At 33.0% G+C, this 26982-nt stretch overlaps 1 protein-coding gene across 1 annotated transcript; it reads left to right on the top strand.

The window, feature by feature from the left end:
* LOC139495845 (uncharacterized) lies at nt 1-26982 on the top strand. The gene is made up of 3 exons (XM_071284251.1): nt 1-154; nt 19311-19710; nt 25165-26982. The coding sequence occupies exons 2-3, from the start codon at nt 19311-19313 to the stop codon at nt 26706-26708; spliced, it is 1944 nt and encodes a 647-aa protein (XP_071140352.1). The 5' UTR covers nt 1-154; the 3' UTR covers nt 26709-26982.

Below are 26982 nucleotides of genomic sequence, written 5' to 3'. Positions count from 1 at the left end.
ATTCATGCAGGTAGACATAATTTAAATAAATAGGTTGAAAACACATCTACCGGAAACTATATCCAAAGGTGGGATTCCCCTACTTTTGTTTTCAAATGTAAGCTGTAAGGAGTGTAAGAAGTTTTAGAAGTAACTATCAACATTGATTAAGAAGGTGAAGTATTGATAATCTGCCTAAATCATATATTGCTTTTTATTTCCGTGTATGGTCAAATAAAAAATCATTATAAAAAGAAAAACGAGAGGGGTATACACTTATTATAGCAAATTAACCTGACGATATCGGGATATGGGTATTTAGTCGGATCTTAACACGTACTTGTGATTTGTTTGAAACCGGTTTCAACGAAGAAATGTCGAAATGTTCAGAACTTAATTAAATCTGTTTTTGGGTAAGATGGTGCAAGCATACGATTTTTATTGCGTCTTATACTTTGAGAAGCGAATAATATTTAACTACTTTATTTAAATATTGTGTAAAAATGTTAATTATGAGCTATGAAAGTCAAGTGGCTCAAGCATTTTACTGAGGAAGTTTTTAAAAAATGCAAAGAAATATTTTAACAGTGGGTTAGATTTCATTAGTCTTTACTATCTATAGATAAACAACTTTTGGTTATATTTATAATTTAGAATCATCATTGAAGGTTGAGCGCGATTGCACAGTTAATTAATTATATTGATGTGCCATTTGTATGCAAGAGTGACATTCCGTTGTATTATGTGCCAATTCGAAAAAGTTATGCGAGTATTGTCTCCCTTTAACAGGTTCATTATTTTATAATTAAGTTTAGGTTTCTGATATAAATTTGAATAGTTACAAAATGTATCAATTCAATATATTTCAGTTTTTGTTATTGGTGTATCAAAAACATTGATGTACGAATATAATTTCATAAATTTGAAACGTTTAAAATGATTACACCAATATAAAGAACCGTTCATCATTTTTGAAAAAGACTAATGATTGAACCAGAGTTATCTAAAGGTAATCACAGAGAGGGACTAGCAAGCAATTTTTAATTGTAGCTTATTTAACGTTAAAACAACTTTCCACTATAAACACATGTTATTTTATACAAATATAAGGACCTTGTTAGCTAAATCTACAAATTTTACCAGATATTATGAATTTTTATTACAATAGATTAATATACTACTTAATAGAGGTTTCCCGATTTGCAACAGTACCAACTGTAGTACGAAGTGGGAGCCGTCATTTAACTTTTGGAAATTATTGATGTATACACTTAATATCAACGAATATTTTAGGAATTATATGCAGAAGTATTTTGAGAATTTTTTGCTGTAATTTGGGACTAATTTCATATTGTTACTTCTTGTATTCATAAGAAACAATATTGTGTGCACTCGATTATGCTTTCAAGCAACCGTTGCAAGTAACCGTTTTCTTTTTTATATTGTGTATAAGTTTTGTAGTATTTCCAAATATTGGTTGAGGCAAACTAAAGTTAGGAGAACGGGACTCATTTTTTTGGACGTTCGTGAAGGACGGACTAGGGTAACACCTTAAGCATCGCCACTGTGGCACCAACACAGAAGTTCTGACTATTGTGCTGGTAATACTCATCCCACTAGCACCGTCATTAACACACACACACACACAATTTTATCATAAAATATTTAATTTTAATTTTGATTTCTTTTTTGGGGGGGGCCGAATGATTATATGTATCCCCTTCACAAGGAGTCTCAAATTTGACAAATTTATTGTATATATACATTTTTGTAATATTTTATAGCTTATTTTTCAACTAATTTTAAAGTTTACAAACTTAATTTGATCATCTCTTTCTTTTTATATGTCTTTTAACATTTTGTTTTGAACAAAACGATTTGTAACATATACTTCACATGTATTTCTATCAAATCTGGCATACTTCACATGTATTTCTATCAAATCTGGCATACTTCACATGTATTTCTATCAAATCTGGCATTATTACAAAACCAATTGAATAAAATTCTGTCGAACTCGAAAACAAATATGCAATCATTCAAATATATATGCAAGTCGAGAACTGGTCAAGTGGCTAGATGCACATATCGTCGGCCAATTGAACGACATGTCGCTTTAAAAAAATATTAACGGAAATAAGGGATGAGTAAAGAAAAATTAATGAAAACAGAACGACTGAATTAAATAAAAGGATGTTCGATATACTGTTTATTTCGGTTTATTTTTAAAATCTATACGATGCTTTAATTATTTTATCTAGTTTCCTAATGAAAATAATTAAAAGAGATCAAGCTAAATACCTTACAGCTTCCTTTACCGTCGATCGATGCTGAAATGTTTAATGTTATAAAACAATTTTAGCGTCTTTGGCCTACTTTATCTTTTTATTCGGATACTTGCGGTTATGTTCTCCAAGTTCAACGGGAACATTAGAGTGATCTAGAATAGAACCCAGATGGAACCAAGAAGTTGGGTTGCTATAACCAAACAACCCGGATGTTGAACCAGTTACCATGGTTTCGAACCAAATAACCAAGGTTCGGAACCAAAAAAAAACCCAGATGGAACCAAGGTTTAGAACCAGAGTGCCCGGATAGAACCTAATTGCATTCAGAATTCTCTTGACTTTTTATACCTTCAACGTATTTTCCAAATCATTTATTTATTTAGTATATTTATATATTTTACACAATATACTTTTCAGTATCCAAATAATTGTTTTGTACACTACTTTGTAATGTTTTTCACTGAAAACGTAGCATTTAGGTGTATTTCCCGGAATATGCCCAGTATCACCGGAATGCCATGCGATAACGTTACGGAAAGGCATGTGATAACAATCGAAGCATGTGATAAACTTTTCATATCAGCCCGCTAAGGACCAATTCGAAAAAATATGGAATTTACATTAATTTTATGCTATTATCATGCAGTAAAAATCACATGTTATTTAGTCTAAGACTAAGTATATGATAATATCAGATTATTACATGGCATTTTTCATATCGCATGTTTATTCGAGGGCTGATAATACATGCGATATGAAAAATGAAATGTTATGATCTTTTTATCATATGCTTCAACAGTAGAGAAAAATAACAGATTCATATATTGATCCTTTTACGTGGTTCCCGAAGTTAAGTTTAAAGAGTAAAAAAGTTCACGGCTGTCGGGCCTAAAATTTGATACATTCAATATGAAATCTTTCTATCATATGCCTCAACAGAGAGAGAGAGAGAGAGAGAGAGAGAGAGAGAGAGAGAGAGAGAGAGAGAGAGAGAGAGAGAGAGAGAGAGAGAGAGAGAGAATAATTGTTTTGTACACTACTTTGTAATGTTTTTCACTGAAAACGTGGCATTGAGGTGTATTTTCCGGAATTGACCGAGTATTACCGGAATGCCATGTGCTAACGTTACGGAAAGGCATGTGATAAAAATCGAAGCATGTGATAAACTTTTCATATCAGCCCGCATTGAGGTGTATTTTCCGGAATTGACCGAGTATTACCGGAATGCCATGTGATAACGTTACGGAAAGGCATGTGATAACAATCGAAAATGTGATAAACTTTTCATATCAGCCCGCTAAGCACCGATTCGAAAAATATGGAATTTACGTCAATTTAATGCTATTATCATACGGTAAAATTTATATGTTATCTATAATACTAAAATTACGAGGTCCAATTTGTCAGCCGTCATCACGTAAAAACGACGAATCAAAGAATTCAACTTTATATATAACTAATATAGTACAAAGGTGTAGATTAAAAATTACACCACTCCAGGCCCTTTTGTTTTCCACGTAATTAATATTGCCAATAATTAAGAAGTTCCGGGTCGAGTCCGATACCGATACCAATACTATATTCACCTGTTACCTATTACCTTATCTGTACGTTCCGCATCTGACAGGCGCACCAACAAACGGTGTATTCAGGATTAATATGCTATATACACGGGTCATAATCACAGGGTTGACACTACTAAATTGTCGAATTGTTACCTATTGTAGTATTTTAATCAGTAAGACTTTCTAAGATTACAATACGAATACTAAAAATCTGGACTAAAAATAAGGCGTATAGGTACAGTTTTCAATTTGTTAGCGGGCATGACGTAAAACAGCGAATCAAAGAATTCAACTTTATTTATAACTAATATAGGACAATGCTGTTGATTAAAAAATACTCCATTCCAGGACCTTTTGTTTTCCAAATAATTAATATTACCAATAATTCATTTGATAAGTTCCAGTTCGACGGGGTCAAACAGAAAGATTTGAAAGCAGAGAGAACTGTGTATCTTATAATCGTCATGACTTTATCAGATGACAATACTAATACTAAAATAATGCTTGCGCATAGTTATATACTTTAATTCAGTCACGGACCCGCGATATCACGGGTGTGTTCTAGTTTAGTCTAAGTATATGATAATAAAATATTATACATAACATTAACATTTATCAAAACGAATGTACGCATAAAAACAGTTTTAATGATAATTTCATTTTATTTAATAACAATACGACAAAAAGAATAATCATTATGCCATTTAATATTTTCATACTGACTTCATCAACCCGCCCGTGTGGGCTCGCTTGATATTAATAATACTGATACAGTCAATATCAAAAAGGGCTCGCTTGATATTATTACTGATAAAGTCAGTATTAATCAAAGTACTGAAGTACTGAACATCAGAGGACCTCAAGTTGTGTTGAATTATTGATAAATGACATGTGTTTATATTATACCTGCCGGACAGATATGTTCACCTTGCAATATAGTACAAATAATATAATTTGCTAAGCTATATCTGAGATACTGACTTGAACTAGGATACTTAACTTTGTGAATTATCAATTATTATGTGGTCAAATGAGAACTGTTAGATTTGCATTATGACCATATAGTTGCACACATACAAAAATAGTTAGCATATGACTTACAATAGAGAATTAACATAGCAAACAATTCTTCGAGTAGCTATATAGTCACTCAACAATGCTCACTGAACTATGATATTAAGGAGGTTCATGACAATCATATTAAAACAGACAAATTGTAATATTGGAGCTAAAGATATCAGATGAACAGCAACAGTATCTCAGTATGAACAGAACTCATAAACCGAAAATAAACTTACAATTCCATGACTAAAACTAAAAAAGACATGCAGACAAATAAAAGTACACTAAAAACAACATAGAAAACTAAAGACTGAGCAATATGAACCTCACAAAAACTAGGGGGTGATCTCAGGTGCTCGGGATGGGTAAGCAGATCCTGCTCTACAAATGACATTTATTAACAATGTTTGTTCATGTAGTAGCCATGGCCAGGTCTTCTACTTTCTGGAACATTTAGCTTTTGGATCAATCACTAATGGGGTGGATGTTAACACAGCAATATTACTATCCCTTATTCTAGATTTTTGTTGCAGTCAACAAAAACTTTTTTAATGTTCATAAATAGCTTCACTGAGTTATCTTGGTTTTATTGCAACACAGTCAATCATTTATCCATTATATTTAAAAAAAAAAAAAAAATAAGAATCTGCAGCTATACATGTACATTGTAAGTTCTGTTTTCTAATTATTAAATGATTCATTGTAAATATTACAATATATGATATGTAGATAGCCTTTCGCTAATGATGGTATTTTTGTTAATTGAATTTCACAACATCTGGATAGTTTTTCAACTGTTAGTCTTTTTTTACTTTGTTCTGGATTTAATACTTTGAATACCACTGGTTTAAGCAATGAGAAAATTTTGCACCACACATATAGAACACAACTACCATATGAATGTGTTGGTCCTTAGTAAGAAGCATGTAAAACAGGGCTTTTAATTTTTTGGTGTATATCTTGATTTTCCGTTTGTACATTGATGTGGCCATTAGTTTTCTTGTATGTATCATGGCTATTTCTTACTGATGTATGTATAGTTTTTGTGATTGTAAAAGTGTTGTATGGTAAGCTTTATTTCTTTTTTGTCATTTTGTATAGGGCTGGTGTCTGATTACCAGATTACCAATCATACCACCCTTTTCATTTCTTTTTTTTATGAATTATGACAACAGTTTGGTGTTAATTTTCATTTATGTATGTACAGTAACTACTGTACATGTAACAATATAAAACAGTATATATACATGTATAATCTCATTCCATCATTAATATTGGTCATTGTTGGTATAAATTTATCTTTAAGTTTAACAATGTACTGTGAAAGAGCTATCTTCTAACAGATACTTAGTATATAGTATGGTTATTAGTGTGAAACCACTGATTCAAAGGACAAGTTTCACTTCTTGTCCAAAATGGCCTAAAATATAAACTAAAACATAAAGCTCCAAAAAGTTCACAATTTGGTTTCTCAAATGGGTATATTTCTAAAGTCATAACGCTCAATAAATCAGTTCTTTTCATAAAAGTACATTTTATGTTCCAAATTTTGTCAAAATATGATGATTTTGAGCAATTTTCAGACCCGAAAGCTTTAAGCAATTAAGAATTAAGATTTAGCCACCACCTACCATCCAAAATGTTTTGTGACCAAAAGAATCCAAATCTGATATATATAATTCATCAATATAAAAACTTTTTGGATCTTGGATGGCAGCCAAGTTTAATTATTCCAACAACAATTAAAGTTTTACCATAGTTATCTGTTGTTGTGTATGATTTACAAAAATAAAAATAAAGATGGCAAGACCTGAAGAAGGCCGACTGATTTTTTTAAGTGACATATGAACAACAGAGTCAGTGTGGGGCCACTAAGCTAAACTGCCCGCTTTGCACCAGCCAATATAAATGAATGCTTAGGGTGGGAATCGAACCCACATACACCAACTCTGTTGTCCCTATATTTTTAAATGAACAAAAAATTGTCAATAACAAATTAAAAAAAATGTATAAATTGGTTAAAATTTAATTATCAATTTATACATGAAAATATCTATAGGTTGATTTTCTGTGATTCAGATGTCTACTCAGATTGTAGTCTCGTAGGCTCCAATGTACAGCTACATGAATAGACAGCGTAAGAGTGTTTAAAATTGCTAAGGCAGGCTTTTGGGGGGAGGAAAGAACTGAAGGCTTGCCCTTTTCGAGGAGCTCCATGTATGGTAAATGCGTAGTCCTTTTTTTATATAGTTTTACCCAAAATGCTGACTTGCTAGACCCCTCCCCCTTTAAAACTCCTGGATTCTCATCCAATTTGATAGAAATCTAAACTGTTTTAAAACAAAGTTGTTTAAGTAATAACAATTATGTTTGGGAATTAAAAATAGAAAGGTTCCTTTAAATGTTGCTGAACATTTTGTTTGAACAATCTAGAATATACATGTACATGTGGTTTTAATCGTGGACATTTTAAATCCATGTTAACTTATGCGTGACTTGGGCTTCAGGTAAAAATTAAAACATGGAATTATTCATGCAAACTCACGGAAAGATTCTTGAGATTTAAATTTCCACAGAATAATAAATAAACAAAAACATTAAACATTTTAAACATTTAACATACTAAAATTTATGATAAAAGAGATGATTTTTCATTTCCTATCGTTAACTATCCATTTTTAGATGGTGACGTTCCCTTGTCACCATATTACGGTGTTTATATACACTGTATCTCAACTTGTACGATTCTCTCATGTACATGTGATGTATGTAACAATGTTTTAGATTTTAACGAGAGAAATTTATGTATTACTGAAAAATTATTACACCAGGGTTTTCCATATCACAAACTAGTCAAAACATTTACTAAATCTTATCAGCGGTATAAGGACATTATTCGTAAATATAGCTCAACATGCAGACTTCTTATACGTTCAGGTATTTCACATCCAATTTTTTATGGAAATATTCTTTATAAAGCACAAAGGTGTCAGTATTCACCTCAGAAACTAACAAAACCTTTGAATAGACTTATTAAGAAGGGATTTAGTAACGATACTGTTGTCAGGTCATTAAAGATTGCATATTTTGGCGTTAATATTAATTCACTTATAGGGTCTTTGCATCGGAACTAAACACATTCATTTAAAAAACAGTTGTTGGCATGACACTGGTTATGTTCTTCTCATATATGTTATGATGGTATGATACTAAACCCCTAACCGGAAGGATTGTGCTTGATATTCATATGATGAAATCATAATCTTTCAGTCAGTTTTATTGAAGTCTGGAACTGGCATGTCAGTTAACTGCTAGTAGTCTGTTGTTATTTATGTATTATTGTCATTTTGTTTATTTTCTATGGTTACATGTACATCTTCTGACATCAGACTCAGACTTCTCTTGAACTGAATTTTAATGTGCGTATTGTTATGAGTTTACTTTTCTACATTGGCTAGAGGTATATGGGGAGGGTTGAGATCTCACAAACATGTTTAACCCCGCCGCATTTTTGCGCCTGTCCCAAGTCAGGAGCCTCTGGCCTTTGTTAGTCTTGTATTATTTTAATTTTGGTTTCTTGTGTACAATTTGAAAATTAGTATGGCGTTCATTATCACTGAACTAGTATATATTTGTTTAGGGGCCAGCTGAATGACGCCTCCGGATGCGGGAATTTCTCGCTACATTGAAGACCTGTTGGTGACCTTCTGCTGTTGTTTTTTTTTTCTTTGGTCAGGTTGTTGTCTCTGTGACACATTCCCCATTTCCATTCTCAATTTTAACATTTTGATAAAATAAAATAATACACTAACCCTTTGCAATGTTGCAGTTCAACTTTTAATCTAGGGTTCTGGAAAACATTTAACATATCTCTTGCAGTCATATGCAAGGTATAGGGCTCATAGGTTTGACTCAATAAAGATTTGCTAAGTTTACTGACATGTAGAATCCCAATATTGCTCTTATTAGTATAAATAGCCACATGTGTGCTCAAATAACCATTTAGATTGGTCTCAAAATTGATATATCTAACTCAATTGAGTAGATCTAGCTAAAATTTTACTCATAAATGTAAGTGATCACATTTGCTCAATTTAAGATCTCATGGGTGCTCGTAGTGAAATTTAACTGATTGTATTTGCTCAAGTACTCATGTATGCGTGAACAAATGTCTAATTCAAATACCTAAAATTTTACATGGATATGGTTACACAACTTAATAATTTTGGCAATACATGTATATGTGACATGTTAGTCCAAATAATTATTATATGTTTTTTCTTTGACGTCTTACTTCGACGTCGAAGTAAGACGTCAAAGAAAAAACATATAATAGCCTTTCAAGACGTCATAATTATTTGGACTAGTATGTTTTTTCTTTGACGTCTTACTTCGACGTCGAAGTAAGACGTCAAAGAAAAAACATATAATAGCCTTTCAAGACGTCATAATTATTTGGACTAGTGACATGTATGGTCAAAATTATACAATACTACAAGGAAGACTTAAAAAACAGAACAGATAATCTATATTTATATATACCTCTAAAACTGTAAGGATTCTCCAAATATATCTAGTGGCTAGTAAATTCTGACATTTCACTTTCAGTGTAAAATAAGACTCTTGCTTTTACGAGCAAGAGTCATAATTCACACTCAAAAATAGTCCATCTCTATTGGAAGAATAAGAAGTCGAAGATTCTCTGAATATTACATAAAATACAATTATTTCAACCAATAATTATATATAAGAAATTAAGAATTACTTACAAATTCATAATTTCATTAACAAAATCCGCTTTTTTTCTAGTCAAGGGACATAATTATTCAAATATACTAATACAAGTAACTAAGTCGGAGAAGGAGCGAAAATCCGAAACAGCACCTTAATTAAAAAACAGAAAATAGTTCCACGTGTTTGTCCAAGTGATCAATCTACTTGTTATTTACGAAGAAAAGAAATGTAACTTCAAAAATTGTTGAAATCTTTAAAAAAAAAAAAAAATGATTCCATTAAAGAATACAAAGAAAGTAACCTTATCTTTAAGGGCCTTGCAGGTTCTTGTTACTCCCACCCAATCTGCTGGTATTTTCAAAATGGCTGCGGGGGACGCGGCCTGAAAAATTATTTTAATATTGTCAGATTAAATATTCCTGATTTTGCTTCGTTAATATTATAGACAAATATGCTACAAACGGTTTAAAGATGTTACTCTAAATCAAATAATTGAAATATAATTACCTTTCTGTGTGTAATTGCGTGAATTGATTTTCTCTCGTTTATCTTCTCGCTCTTGCTCACTTGCATAGGTGGTATTCATCCGCGAAAATAATTTTTCGGTATATCATTGATATTGAAGATCGTTTGATTGATATACGAATATTTCTAACGACAAAACATTTTCATATTATTAATTTGCATTTAAAAAAATCTGAGTATCCATTGAAAACATGAATATAAAAGAAGAGACAAGGAATTTTATTCTGCACTATAATGTCCGCGGGTTCATAATGTCGGTTATTATCCCAACACTAATTATATATGCATCTCTTTGATCTTTGAAGATCTTTGAAAAGTAGGCGATGGCAATACACCCGAGGCCCCTCAGGGGCCTCTGATGTAAAAACAAAACATCAATTATTCTATATATATTTTGCTTATCATTTAATTATATTGTGCTTATCATTTAATTATTTTGTGTATAACATTTCAATATTTTTGTGTCTTTCATATTAATAAATTATGCCCAACGTTTTACAATATTAAGGTTATTATTATGATATATTAAGGTTAACTTTTAAGATATTTTAAGGAGGTAGACCTAGGTTAAGGGAAATAACTCTTAAAATCATCAGTACGTTTGTGTCAACCATTTTCAAAAATATATTTTAAGCTTCTAGGTTACATAGATTATTTTCAATCTGTTTCATGTAAATGCTTAAAATACATTGATGAACTTGACTTTTACAAACGCTTAACTGATTTAAAGAGTTATCTCCCTGAACCAAGGTCTACCCCCTTAATATGTTATATATTTTAGTATTCATTTCAGTTATTCTGTATAATCCCTGACGTTTTTTCTAGTGATTATGCATAATCCCTGACGTTTTTTCTAGTGATTATGCATAATCCCTGACGTTTTTTCTCGTGATTATGCATAATCCCTGACGTTTTTTCTAGTGATTATGTATAATCCCTGACGTTTTTTCTAGTGATTATACATAATCCCTGAAAGTTTTAGTGATTATATATAAACTCTAAACTAACCAGTGATTATACATAATCCCTGAAAATTTTAGGGATTCTACATAATCCTTGATTATACAAATTCACTGCAACATATATATATATATAAGAAGACAATGAGACAAGTCTCCATCCAAGTCACAACTTGTAAAAAGTAAACCATTCTAGATCAGCTTATTATCTTAAAATCTTGAATAGACAAATAATTTCTTCAAAAGCAAAAGTGATCAGCAATCCTAAATAATCGGTCGACTTTTAATGTAGTTATTACCCTATAAATTGATAGAAACTTTGAATAGCAAATTGATCAAAAATACCGGATCTGCAAAAATTCTATACTAAAATATAAAAGGTAGAGAGAAATTAAAATAGAAAACTGATCAACAAAAAAGAGATTTTAGTCATGAATGATATTGTAGTCTTTAGAGCCTCTAGTTAATTTTCTATTCGATAACCTGAAAGCAAAGATATTTGACTTTGAACAATTATGCATAGAGCTATAACTGATATCGTACTCGCATGGCATCCTTCCTTTTTGGAAAGTTATCTGTACCCTTGGGCTAGAAGTTTTCAAGTCTTCCTAAAAACCCTCCTTAAATCACTATGCTATATAAATTTAAGAGACATAGAATTTTTTAAAACACAACTGTTCATATATCTTTTTCGCAATAAGCCGAGAGAGAAAACTAAGAAAAACTAGAGTTAAACTATTAAAGTTATATCGTATTCATGGACTAGTACATATCAATCTGAACAAATTACCTAGAAACATTTACCAACCGATGTAAATTATCCTTAATTTGGAGCCATAAATCAGTTGTAAATGGTACAAAAGACATTATATACATGTAGCAACATAGTATTTTCCGTAGTTCATTACGAATAGTTGAATTTAAAAGACATATTCATATTGCATTAGTGCAAATATAACGTCAAATTATTGCCGTTATCAGTGAACAAAATACGCTGTGTTGTAAGACGTTTTTTTCTAGCATTTATGTACACCAAAAGGATTAATGGATGGATATTGGTTAACATTTCCCTCATAGATTATATATACTACTCGCAGGCACGTGCAATACACAAATTTACTCGCGACAATATTTACAAATATTAATGTAATAACAATGACAAAATAAAAATAAACGAACAAATTGAAATAATATCGTGAAGATAAATATTTCGATTCAAGAAATTGTTTTCGTTAGTGTCATAAGATTTATATTCATTTTTTAAGTTATATAGTCAACATTTTTTTAATGATTACATCCACCAAAAAGTTCAGTGACAAAATATAAGGAAAAAGATAGATCGATATTTTTACAATGTATGTTGCGTTTTAAAAAAATGTTGCTCCAATGATCGAAAAGCTAGCTTAATTAATAAAAATTGATTTTAATGCGAAGTCAACATAATTCTGAACACAGTTTTGCCATTATAATTTATAACGTATACTAGTTAGGGAGCTACCATTTGATTTTTATGGGGGGCTGGGATGAAAAATTTTGTCCTGCATTTTTGTTTTAGTTGTAATCTAATAATAATGTCCTGCCTCTTTATTTTTCACTCTATTCGGTCCTGCATTTTTTTTTTTTTTTTTTAGTTTATCCTGACTTTTTTTTACCTAAATTGTTGTCCTGACTTTTTTTTTTGCAAGTGTCTCATCCTGCTTTTTTTTTTACTCAAAACTCCTGTCCTGCCTATTTTTTTCAAATTTCATCCTAGCCCCCCATAAAAATCAAATGGTAGCTCCCTTATACAAACACCAGTAAGATACATTGGCTGATCCAAGGGGGGATCCAGGGGGGGGGTCCGGGGGTTGGAACCCCACTTTTTTGCCGATCAATGCATTTGAATAGGGTACATATAGTTGGAACCTTTTTTACCTGAGTTGGGAACCCCCTTTTTAAAATGGCTGGATCCGCCCCTGAGATATTATTAATGAATAATTTCTTATTATTCCAATTTATATTTAAGTATTAGAAAACATTTTTCATTCTAATCTTTTTCTAAATATTGACAAAACAAAAACATAGCCAAACAGAAATGCAAATCTATATTTAGAATAGGAAGGTCGAGGCAACTCAGTTCCAGAAAGGACGGTTTGATTCATTCTCTTCTGAAAAAAAAAATGGTGTCGTATAAAATCACGAGCAAGTTTTAGAAGCAGCGAAATCGTAATAAAATAAAAGATTAAGGTTTTTATCGCTGATATGCAATTCGATTTCTTGATTTTTATCATGATGAATACAATAATCTCATGCATTAAATAATACCTCCAAAACAGCACAAACGGTTGTGTTACGTACCAACCGTACCTGATACGTAGCAAATCGGGAAACCTCTAATATCACGTAACAGAAACGAAGTTCGTGACCTGCTATTCCAGTCGAACCTCATTCTACCTGACCACAGGAACTTGTCTCAAAAAATAAAGGGAAATCACATATATCGTTACATTAAGGTATATATAAAAGGATTTTTTTCTGACACACGTGCCAGGTTCATTCAACCAATGCCAACATTTTGAAATTGAGGTATAAAATTGTATGAAAAACTGTTGGCATACACTGAAGGTTGAATAATTTGTTACAGATTAAGAATTATAAAAACATAAATTGATTAGGGGATAATCAATCTACAACCAGTTTAAACATAGCATCAAAGTATACAAAATATTCAATTATTTTACAATTACTAGTCTTAGTGAAAATGTAGGTAATTGTGTGTGTTGATGGTCTCTATTTCACACAGGAATGAGTATTATATTAATGTAATGAAATAATGGGAAAAAAGGATTTTATATTTTTTTTAAAGGACAATCTTCAAGTCATATTAGATATCTATCAGTGTCATTCTCATACAAAGTATATGATAAAAATGTTGAATTTTATATAAAATTTTATATAAAATATATTTCTACAATTACAATGAAATACAACACTATTGAAACTCATGTAATTCATAAATACTGACTCCTGTAAAATATTTTATGTTCACTATTAATTACAACACATACAGGGAATAAGACACATTTCACTAGTGTGATTGTCTTAATTGTCATACTATAAGATATGGTGCTGCACCTGCACAATCAACTGGTGTCATGTTGTTATCCTTGAGTCTCTGGGGCCAGTTTCACATAACTATCTCAGAAGTAACTAAGACATGTCTTAGGATGGTTTCCCGAAATATTCTAGTCCTTAGTGGGTTTCAGAAAGTGGTCCTAAAGGACATCTTTTAAAAGTCGGTCATGAAGTAAGGACTACACGAGAGGTTTCTTATGATGGTCTAAGCATAGTCATAAGTTTGTTTATATAAATTACACTTAAGTTTCATATTAAGTTTACAAATTATTATCTAATTATCAATTCGGATGATAGAGTTCTAAGTTACAGACACAAAATGTAACATTCAATCTTACAATTTAATGTAAAATAAAAACTTAACTAATAACTTAAACAAAGTAAATAAAGTGTGCACTGTACCACTGGTAAGTAAATGTATAATAAATAAAACAATAAATCTTTTTATTTGATATTTTATTCTAAATTTTTTATTGCAAAATTATTTTGATTCAAAAATGATTTTGTTGAAGTATGGTATATCTGTTAGTGTATCTTTTGTTGCTTGTTGAAGTATGCTTCATATGAAATACAACAAAATAATGAACAAAAAAAATCATATAAAAAATTGCACAAACGACATAGCTTTTTAACTCTTTTTTTCAAATATTAATATATTTTAGTGTTTATTTTAGAAATTATAGTCTCACTGTTCCAACTTAGGTATATAGATTGTACGTGTTTTCTATATATTCAGGTTGTTTTTTTGTTTAGAAAAATTATTTAAAGAATCAAATATTTTTTCTCAATAATTTAATATAATTCATTAAATTCATTCAACATACATACATGTACACAACAAATATCAAACAAATGATATTCAGTTACAAAAATGTCTTTATATACTGAGTGCCTATGAAAACGCAACACTTGGTTTTTCAAAAATAAAATTTATATTAGAAATCATAATCTTTCAAACTGAATTGTTCTTGAAAAATAACAATTCTAACAATAGATCGATATCAAACAAAAATGTTTCATTGTCATCTTTCGGGCGCAATAGATAAACGAAACATCCAATGTCGAATCATCAAATCACAGTCCTAACTAAAAATGTTACAACCCCGTTGTGCAGCGCCATCTCGACAGCGCCGTGGAATTGATCATCCCGGACGTTTAATGTGATCTCGAGGAATGTTATTCCACTTGTCCTGTAAAGCAAACTCAAGCTGACTTTATGATATTGGTGGTGGTTTTCATCGTCTAAACCATGTCAAATCTGATGCAAAATTTGCTCTATCGGACCTAAATCTGGCAAAACGCACGACTTTTGGCCAAGGCTGGTGCCAAACGTCTATGTAACCACCACTGCTGATTTTTGGTACATAATGAATGATTTTTGGTCTACAGAATTCGATGTTTACACCAGACAGCCGTTTAGATGTCGACTGTGGTCCTCTTTAACCGTTGAATTTCTGCGCAAATGGTGCTTTACTGAAATTGCTCCATAGGATCTACCGTGACCACCATTGAACTCACGTGACCTTTGGACATCCATCAGAGTCGATATCGGATATGTTAAAGACCAAATGTATCGGTTTTGCTGAGCGTTTCTTGCTTTTTGAACCCCGGGATGTGGCTTATCATTAACTGATCCATTTTTGTTGAATTTGTGGATGATTTGGGTTATTGTATGCTGTGAAAGGCTTCATTGGATCATGCCCGAAACTGCATGTCGCTGGTTGTTAGAAAGTCCTGGCATTTACTCAGATGTTTATTGCAGTTTCCTTACAATAAGGGCGGGAAAATTCATGACATTAGCCAAGCTTTAAATGACAAAATCGTGAAAATGGTGCGTATGTTGAAAAGCGGTGAACTTGGTTTATGTCCGTTCAAAATAACCCTTACTTTGCATTTGTTCCAAAAATCACCCAACCCTAAAGTTGTCGACAATTGTCTTTAAAGTCATTTTCAACCAACTTTACAAAGTTCTAATATAAAATAAATAAAAATTATCAGACTTTTTTGAAAAACAAAAGTGTTGCGTTTTCATTGGCACTCAGTATAGTTCCGAATGATTTTCATGATATAAAGACATTAATACAAGATCTCTATTGCAAACATACTTTAATAAATAAATCAATTTTATAAATCGTTGCATAAGGAAATATGTAAAATGAGGAGAAATACAATCTTTTATATATACATCAAAAGTCACAAAACATTATATTTACAAAGTCACAATTTACAATAGTTCACTTCATTGTTCAGTTCATATAGAGAAGATGGGATGCTGCGTCATATGAATTTACCACGTTGACGCGTCCTTGTTGGTATCGATCTTTTAGTAGTTGGAGTCTGATGTCTATAGCTATTACTCTGTATCGTCGATTTTTGGTGGGCGGGCTTCTACTGCATACTGGATAATGATGCATTTTGTTAGTGCCTGTGTCTTCCTTCAGTGGCTCATTGATCTCGTAGATGATTGAGTGGGCCTGTTTGAATCTCTTCTTAAGTTTGTTGTGCCACCCTTCCAGGTGATTTGTGGTGCGGGGTCCTTCTGTGTAATAGTGATTCCATAGAAAGCGGTAGCTTTCAATCCAGAACTATGTCATGTATTCTGTAAATGAAGTTGTAGCCGTAGCGGGTATGTTTTCAGCTTCTCCAATGTCTTCTAAGTGTTTAGCCAAACATCCTCAACAAGGTGGGGTGGAACAAGAGGTAGTACTTCGGCCCTCTTGTATCAATTGAGTTATTTATTTTACACATGCATGTGTTATTTAGTTTACATTTTCCATACTTAAAATGGATTTCTTCCTGGCAAAAGGGAGATCATCCAAATCTGAAACGCGGCCCATTGCAAATCTGATACTTTTCTGATACGGTGTTGACATGACTAATATTATATCAACTATATGGTAATTTATATAAAATTCCAGATTACAAAACTTTGAATTTTTGGAAAAACTAAGGATTTTCTTATCCTAGGAGTAGATTTACCTTAGCCGTATTTGGCACAACTTTTTGGAGTTTTCGGTCCTCAATGCTCTTCAACTTTGTACTTGTTTGGCTTTTTAGCTGTTTTGATCTGAGCGTCTTTGAAGAGACCTGGTACCTTTGATAACTATCTACGCTACATTTTATTTAACTTCTGCTGACTGCTTCAACGGAAGCCTGTAATATGCGAATTTTATTGATTGAAGGATAGATAAGCTTGATATTTTTTTTATTCATTTATATATTGGATATTGGATTTATAATTTTTTCGTGTAAAATGTTTAAACAAAACTACATATGAATATATACAGAAAAATATAATAGATAAATGTTGCATTAATTTTGTTGCATATTATAAAAGTTATTTAAAAGTCTGAGTGCATGGTTGTCCTTCGTTTCTTTATTATTAAATGGTTTATACTTTTTCTCCTTTCTAATATTAGTTTGCCCTTTTAATATTCTACACCTTTTGTCTGTATTCTCGATTCTATAATCCCATATAGACCCTGAGATTTTTAGAAAACTTAGAGGTTATACATACAAATGTATGCAATGGAATTAGTGCGAGATGTCAAAAAAAAGTTTAGAATATATATATACGTTGAAAATTTTATAAAAGTAGAATGAAGGAAGGCCTTGGATATACATTAATAAGACTGCAATCCACAGACGAATGCCCTCAGAAAAAAAATTGACGGTTAACATTTGGTTATTTTTCTGCTTTTTCACATGCTCAGTCTAAAATGCACAAATTATTTATAAATGTGTTTACTAGTAGATGGTGTTTGAAACAGTATTCTAGTTGTTAAATGGGGGCTCACGGGTTTAAATCGACTTTTTTTTTTTAAATATAGAATTTCGCCATTTTTTTTCTTTAAAAAATTTTATGAGTTTTATCATATACTTTATAGAAAAATAAAATAAAAACATGGGGTCACCGTTCATTTAAGCTCACAATCTGCATTCGAAAGAAGCATGCATTTTTGTTAAGGTACTTTTTCTGTTGAACTACTAGGGGAAATATACCTAATATCGAAATAAAAAAAAGAACTAAATTACAGAAATCGCCAAAATTTTGCAATTATTTAGTTTAAGTACAGCTTATTCGAAAATAATAATAAACAAGAATGTGTCCTCAGTACACGAATGCCCCACTCGCACTATCATTTTCCATGTTCAGTGGACCGTGACATTGGGTAAAAACTCTAATTTGGCATTAAAATTAGAAAGATCATATCATAGGGAACATGTGTACTAAGTTTGAAGTCAATTGGACTTCAACTTCATCAAAAACTACCTTGACCAAAAACTTTAACCTGGAGCGGGACAGACGGACGAACGGACTGACGGACGGACGAACAGACGGACGGACGAACGGACGCACAGACCAGAAAACATAATGCCCCTCTACTATCGTAGGTGGGGCATACAAATGTAGGTCTACCCCATGCCGTATATGTCAATTGATTCAGCTACACATCGGTTTACAACACGCCTACATTTGTTGTCAGAATATTTCGTAACAGGTCTCCTTAAGTATGCCAACCGTAATTATTTCTTATATTCACAACCGATTGGAAACATAAGTCTCACAGTAAATAAAGTTTGTGTTACTGTGACTTATCCCCTTTCATATTTCTAGAAGGCATATATATATAACTACTAGTTTAATTGCTTAAATATATCGAAAAGTTTCGTTTCTTATGTAAAAGACATTCTATATGTGCTTTTGTAATTAGCATATGAATGAAACTAAAAAACGTGTCGCAAGGTATGATCAAATTTGTAGAAGCTTGGAGCTAGATATCAAGAGGTTTTGGAGCGAGGTTATAATTATTGTTTATTTATAGTACGTACATTGTATATACAGCAGTGATTGATCATGCTACATGTATTGAAAATTATTTATGGTCAAGAATTTTCTAGGCTTTCTTTATTAAATTATTCAAATTTTGTCTGGACTTGGTATTGTGTCTGTCTTTTTTTTACTAGCGTGGTCCAAATGAGAGGGCATTCTGGTTTACCTTTGTCCGTCCGTCTGTACAACAGACCATCCGTCGATGACGAATTGATGAATAAGTATTAATTGATTTTTTTACCATTTTTAGATGTCTCTTCATTTTTCTAACCACTGCGGAGAAAATATTGTCATTCAGAATGGTGAAGCAGAATGGAAGACTGTTTATTCTGGAGGACTCTGCTTCTCCGAACGGCCACTAGGACGAGATCCACTACAGATTATTATATCGGGAAGCAGTCATATCACTCTTGGGTTCTTGGAAAAGAATCCTGATGGGATCAATATAAGAGATGTTCTTCAACAGATGAAAATAACAAATGATATCCGAGTTCATAAGTCAACATTTAATATTTCTATGAAAACTTCCAAAAATGGACGAGAAGTTGTCCTTGACAATGACGGCAATCCAAAAGAACGGTTTCCTATAGAAAATGGCAGTGCTTGGCTTGCTGTTTATATACAATTTGGTTCAGCTACTGTCTATTTAAGTAGGTACATGCATATACATATAGACCAATATGTATAATACGAGTATATATGAATAAGATGAGATGTGGTGTATATAAAATTAAGAATTGAAATGGGGAATGACTTTATCAAAGAGACAACAACCCGACCATAGAGCTGACAACAGCCGAAGGCCATAAACGAGTCTTCAATGCAGTGAGAAACTCCCGCAGCCCGAGGCGTCCTTCAGCTGGCCTTAAACAAACATGTACATGTAGCTACATTGAAGACTCATTGGTGGCTTTCGGCTGTTGTCTGCTCTATGGTCGGGTTGTTGTCGCTTTGACACATTCCCCATTTCCTTTCTCACATATACTAGTTCAGTGATTAAGGATGTCATACTAAACTCCAAATTTTAAACAAGAAACCAAAATTAAAAGTCTTATGAGACTAACAAAGGCCAGAGGCTCCTGACTTGGGAAAGGCACAAAAACAAAAAAAAGTATGTTAAACTTAAGGTAAAATATTTAAAAAGCTGTGAAAGTTACAAAATTTGGTTGAACAGATAGGGGCTTTTAATTAGTAGTCTGACAGCTAAAGGTCTTCCGTTTTGACGGAAAGATATAACGAGTGTCAATGGAACATAATGATACATAATCTACAAATGGCGACATTGATAGTTTAACATTTGTTCTGCTCTTTTCTAAACTCAATTTATGTAAGGACGCTACTGAACCAAGGATTCCAATTGGCCGTTTCAGAATCTAAAGCATCATGGGTAATTTCATTGTTCGTACCCCAAAGTGAAAATAACGTTACGTCATTGGTTGAATTTCGATTGTTTAGAACGTTTTAATCCAATCAAAACGCTTTGGTGTACGCTTTTGAAAATATTACCCAGGATGCATTAGATTCTGAAACGGCGAATTGACCGTTTCGGAATCTAAAGGACTATGGGTAATTTTATTGTTCGCACCCCTAAGTGAAAATAACGTCACGTCATTGGTTGAATTTTCATTGTTTATAATATTTTTAACCAATCACGACGTTTTGGAGTTCACGTTTGAAAATATTACCCAGGATGCATTAGATTTTGAAACGGCGAATAGGAAATGTTATATAGTTATAATTTTGAAAGGTTAACGCACAAAAAACTTAGTTATACACTATTTGGGATATTTGCTAAAAGATGAACGTTAGTTTATTGTTGTTTGCTCCCTGTCCTTAATCTGCTGTGCTGTAACATATCTATACATACAACTCAAATGCCTGTATGTTAAAAGGGAGATAACCAACATTTTATGTTTGTAACAATCGTCTGCTCTTTATATGATAATGACTTGTAAAATAATAGGAATCATAACCTCATTTTTAAACAAGGCTGCGCCAAGAGAAGAACATGATTTTCTTTCCATAATGACCTCAATTTATCTTCCTTTTTATTGAGTTCTCTAGCTAAGGGAGCTACCATTTGATTTTTATTTGGGGGGCTAGGATGAAATTTGAAAAAAAATAGGCAGGACAGGAGTTTAGAGTTAAAAACAAAAGGCAGGATGAGACACTTGCAAAAAAAAAAAAGTCAGGACGACAATTTAGGTAAAAAAAAAGTCAGGATTAACTAAAAAAAAAGGCAGGACCGAACAGAGTGAAAAATAAAAAGGCAGGACAGAGATTACAGCTAAAAAAAAATGCAGGACAAAATTTTTCATCCTAGCCCCCCCATAAAAATCAAATGGTAGTTCCCTAAATTCCATGGTTCAAATGTAGTGTTTTATGGAGTAATGTTCGTCTTTCGACCTTTTTTTTTTTATCTTTGTTCATGGGGTTGAATATTCCTTCTTCGATTTCGAAATTAGTTTTTTTGTCAAAATACAAAACTCCTGCATGGTTTCCAGGAACATTACTTCTGAGAACTCAGATTAGATTGTATTTCTGTTAGAACTACCTAAGTGGTATAGGTGTTCTCGTGAGAACTCAGATTAGATTGTATTTCTGTTAGAACTACCTAAGTGGTATAGGTGGTCTCGTGAGAACTCAGATTAGATTGTATTTCTGTTAGAACTACCTAAGTGGTATAGGTGGTCTCGTGAGAACTCAGATTAATTTGTATTTCTGTTAGAACTACCTAAGTGGTATAGGTTGTCTCGTGAGAACTCAGATTAGATTGTATTTCTGTTAGAACTACCTAAGTGGTATAGGTGGTCTCGTGAGAACTCAGATTAGATTGTATTTCTGTTAGAACTACCTAAGTGGTATAGGTGGTCTCGTGAGATCTCCGATTAGATAGTATTTCTGTTAGAACTACCTAAGTGGTATAGGTGGTCTCGTGAGAACTCAGATTAGATTGTATTTCTGTTAGAACTACCAAAGTGGTATAGGTGGTCTCGTGAGAACTCAGATTAGATTGTATTTCTGTTAGAACTACCTAAGTGGTATAGGTGGTCTCGTGAGATTTCAGATTAGATTGTATTTCTGTTAGAACTACCTAAGTGGTATAGGTGGTCTCGTGAGAACTCAGATTAGATTGTATTTCTGTTAGAACTACCAAAGTGGTATAGGTGGTCTCGTGAGAACTCAGATTAGATTGTATTTCTGTTAGAACTACCTAAGTGGTATAGGTGGTCTCGTGAGAACTCAGATTAGATTGTATTTCTGTTAGAACTACCTAAGTGGTATAGGTGGTCTCGTGAGAACTCAGATTAATTTGTATTTCTGTTAGAACTACCTAAGTGGTATAGGTGGTCTCGTGAGAACTCAGATTAGATTGTATTTCTGTTAGAACTACCTAAGTGGTATAGGTGGTCTCGTGAGAACTCAGATTAGATTGTATTTCTGTTAGAACTACCTAAGTGGTATAGGTGGTCTCGTGAGATTTCAGATTAGATTGTATTTCTGTTAGAACTACCTAAGTGGTATAGGTGGTCTCGTGAGAACTCAGATTAGATTGTATTTCTGTTAGAACTACCTAAGTGGTATAGGTGGTCTCGTGAGAACTCAGATTAATTTGTATTTCTGTTAGAACTACCTAAGTGGTATAGGTTGTCTCGTGAGAACTCAGATTAGATTGTATTTCTGTTAGAACTACCTAAGTGGTATAGGTGGTCTCGTGAGAACTCAGATTAGATTGTATTTCTGTTAGAACTACCTAAGTGGTATAGGTGGTCTCGTGAGAACTCAGATTAGATTGTATTTCTGTTAGAACTACCTAAGTGGTATAGGTGGTCTCGTGAGAACTCAGATTATATTGTATTTCTGTTAGAACTACCTAAGTGGTATAGGTGGTCTCGTGAGAACTCAGATTATATTGTATTTCTGTTAGAACTACCTAAGTGGTATAGGTGGTCTCGTGAGAACTCAGATTAGATTGTATTTCTGTTAGAACTACCTAAGTGGTATAGGTGGTCTCGTGAGAACTCAGATTAGATTGTATTTCTGTTAGAACTACCTAAGTGGTATAGGTGGTCTCGTGAGAACTCAGATTAGATTGTATTTCTGTTAGAACTACCTAAGTTGTATAGGTGGTCTCGTGAGAACTCAGATTAGATTGTATTTCTGTTAGAACTACCTAAGTGGTATAGGTGGTCTCGTGAGAACTCAGATTAGATTGTACTTCTGTTAGAACTACCTAAGTGGTATAGGTGGTCTCGTGAGAACTCAGATTAGATTGTATTTCTGTTAGAACTACCTAAGTGGTATAGGTGGTCTCGTGAGAACTCAGATTAGATTGTATTTCTGTTAGAACTACCTAAGTGGTATAGGTGGTCTCGTGAGAACTCAGATTAGATTGTATTTCTGTTAGAACTACCTAAGTGGTATAGGTGGTCTCGCGAGGACTCATATTAGATTGTATTTCTGTTAGAACTACCTAAGTGGTAAAGGTGGTCTCTAGAGAACTCAGATTAGATTGTATTTCTGTTAGAACTACCTAAGTGGTATAGGTGGTCTCGTGAGAACTCAGATTAGATTGTATTTCTGTTAGAACTACCTAAGTGGTATAGGTGGTCTCGTGAGAACTCAGATAAGTTTGTACTTCTGTTAGAACTACCTAAGTGGTATAGGTGGTCTCGTGATAACTCAGATTAGATTGTATTTCTGTTAGAACTACCTAAGTGGTATAGGTGGTCTCGTGAGAACTCAGATTAGATTGTATTTCTGTTAGAACTACCTTAGTGGTATAGGTGGTCTCGTGAGAACTCAAATTAGATTGTATTTCTGTTAGAACTACCTAAGTGGTATAGGTGGTCTCGTGAGAACTCAGATTAAATTGTATTTCTGTTAGAACTACCTAAGTGGTATAGGTGGTCTCGTGAGAACTCAGATCAGATTGTACTTCTGTTAGAACTACCTAAGTGGTATAGGTGGTCTCGTGAGAACTCAGATTATATTGTACTTCTGTTAGAACTACCTAAGTGGTAAAGGTTGTCTCGTGAGAACTCAGATTAGATTGTACTTCTGTTAGAACTACCTAAGTGGTATAGGTGGTCTCGTGAGAACTCAGATTAGATTGTATTTCTGTTAGAACTACCTAAGTGGTATAGGTGGTCTCGTGAGAACTCAGATTAGATTGTATTTCTGTTAGAACTACCTAAGTGGTATAGGTGGTCTCGTGAGAACTCAGATTAGATTGTATTTCTGTTAGAACTACCTAAGTGGTATAGGTGGTGTCGTGAGAACTCAGATTAGATTGTATTTCTGTTAGAACTACCTAAGTGGTATAGGTTGTCTCGTGAGAACTCAGATTAGATTGTATTTCTGTTAGAGCTACCTAAGTGGTATAGGTTGTCTCGTAGAACCGTGATCTTCGCAAATGTTATATCAAACTTAAAATTTTGAAACAAGTATTGTCTGCTTATTTGCCAAGCATTATGCATATGATGTTGAATATTTACTAATACTTTATAGTAGGGTTTCAGAATAGAAAATAAGGGCCAAAATCTACAGTAAAATATACTTAACAATAAATTATAGAGAAAAAGAAGTTAAGAATGGACAAAACTTAAAAGAAAAGAGAATTGGTTATTTTTCTAAAAGTTAAATAAAGACTTCGGAAATTGAAGACCCCCCCCTAGAGACCCTTTTATATTCTCACACCGCGTATCAGTCTAATTAAAATCAGGGTACTAGTATCACACGTCATATCACATTCACGTATTATGCCGGCGTCACACATTGGCGTATAGACCGGCGTACACAGTAAATTGACTTTAGTCGGTATACATATACGTTAGTTGCACGCCAAATACATACTTAAAGCTCGTTGTCCGTTATCCACACGATACTGATATGATTGACAGGTTGAATGCATTCAAAATTACTAGCGTATTGACAGCTCCGTATCTCCTTTGTACCACGCCCGGCGTACGTCAAAGCTATACGCTGATGTGTAACGCCGGTATTAATCAAACCTACATTGTATATATGCATGTAATATTAATATTTCCTGCTGGACGTCAAGTAGTCATGAATCAATTATGGTTTTTTTTTCTCCATTGCAGTGTCTTCCAATGCAAAGTTTCTACAATACAGCGGCGAAAATATCAAACTGACAGAGAAGGATAAAAAGGCTTCGTTGATAGATGAAAACCCAGCAGCACTAGGTTATATAGACCGCCCTCTATATAGCGGAGAGGCCATTACGGTGCGTGTAAATCCCGTAACAGATCCGAATAAGATAAAAACTTGTTCCCTACCCAGTAGATACTACATAAAAATCGGCTTTTATGAAGAAAAGTCGAAGTCGTTCAAAGACAATTTCTCTAGTTTGTTGAAAGTTACTGGTGAGAAACGGAATAATATATTGAAACCGATTTTTTCCCTTGAAAAAAGTAAAAGTCAAGGTAATATACAAATAAATCTGTCTGATTCGGGATCTTTCAGTTTTTCATCTGAATCTGGTGAAAGTGGAAACTTTGATATTCCGAATCACGAAACAGCGAACGGTGTTATGTGCGTTTTTGAACTGTTCCGTGTTAGGGTAAAGTTGCTGAATGTATCACGTTATCCAGCTTACGACTATGCTTCTCCAGCGACAATTTCACCAAGAGACCCTGCAGTGATAACTTCGCCAATAGACACTGCATCGATATCGTCACCAATATCGTTAAATAAAACTCTAAATATAAATCAAACCTCGTTGTTTGATTCCAACACAGGACTTCAAATTTTCAAAAGTAATGAAACCTCTTCAGAAAATGGTGACTGTGAAACTAAAACCAAAGTTATAGATGATTGTGATATAAAATCTTTGAATGATCACTCTGAAAATGGTGTAAACCTCGTTGTTGATGAACAAACCCAACCTAAAGTTCTAGGATTGTTTAACGATTTGCATTGCAATCTAATTAATGGAGAAACACGTGTCAAAGAAAATCCGGGACATGAACATAACAATATTAATAGAAATCCAGATAATTACAATATAAGTCAGGAATCCATTTTGACAACAGATGACAATTTAACAAGCAGTTGCAATTTTCCAGCAATAAACGACACAGAAGATACAATAAAACAATCTCCAATTAGAAACGCATGCGCAGATAAACAAGGTGTGGAATTTAGCAAAAGATTGACTAGACAAAATACAGAACTCAAAACAATAATAGAAAAATTACAAACTGAAAACGATGAGTTAAGATCCGAGAACTTAAAGCTAAATTTTAAAATCAGAAACCAAAGTGAAAAGTCAAAACTTCAACTAACATTTGAAAATCAGGACACACAAACACTAGACGGAAATCTGATATTTAAAAACACACAAAACAACTCGTCATCAGAAACATCAAAATTAAGTACCACAATTCAGAGATATTTTGTTCGATTTGTACATGACCTTGAAATTCCTGACCTTTGTGATCATCTTTACCAAAATGGTCAAATTACAATACAAGACTTTGATGATTTACATCATTTAGTTAAACAAAACAAACGTGAGGCCAATCGTTGGTTACTAACCCTGGTAAGGAAACGGGCAATATGTTATGACACGTTTAAGGCTGCCTTAGTTGCCACTAAGCAAGAAGGCTTAGTACAGTTACTCTGACTTGGTTATCAATATGGTTAAAATGGCAAATATGAAATTTTACATCATTTTGTATGATATTCAAGATTTAAATGTCATTATTTCATAAAAGTGAACTGTCTCTTAATGAGTGGTCCAATCTATATGGACTCTATCGTGACCGATTGCTTGTATCGTTTAAAAATCAATTAATTTGTAATCAGGTCTTCAATTATCATATTATGTTGGCAAAGTTTGCCAACGGCAGCTATTTCCATTATTTAGCTTTTATCTTTAATAAAGGATCACATTTGCA

Source organism: Mytilus edulis, chromosome 11 (genome assembly GCF_963676685.1).
Source record: "Mytilus edulis chromosome 11, xbMytEdul2.2, whole genome shotgun sequence".
NCBI classification, from domain to species: domain Eukaryota; kingdom Metazoa; phylum Mollusca; class Bivalvia; order Mytilida; family Mytilidae; genus Mytilus; species Mytilus edulis.
The sequence above is the reverse complement of the archived record's forward strand: the minus strand, read 5'-3'. Positions and strand labels throughout refer to the sequence as shown.

Bases quoted from the DNA above. Each gene is read 5' to 3' on its own strand.
- LOC139495845 (XM_071284251.1), top strand. From the start codon at position 19,311: ATGTCTCTTCATTTTTCTAACCACTGCGGAGAAAATATTGTCATTCAG. The intron at 19,711-25,164 runs GTAGGTACATGC...TCTCCATTGCAG, and splicing joins TTCAGCTACTGTCTATTTAA to TGTCTTCCAATGCAAAGTTT.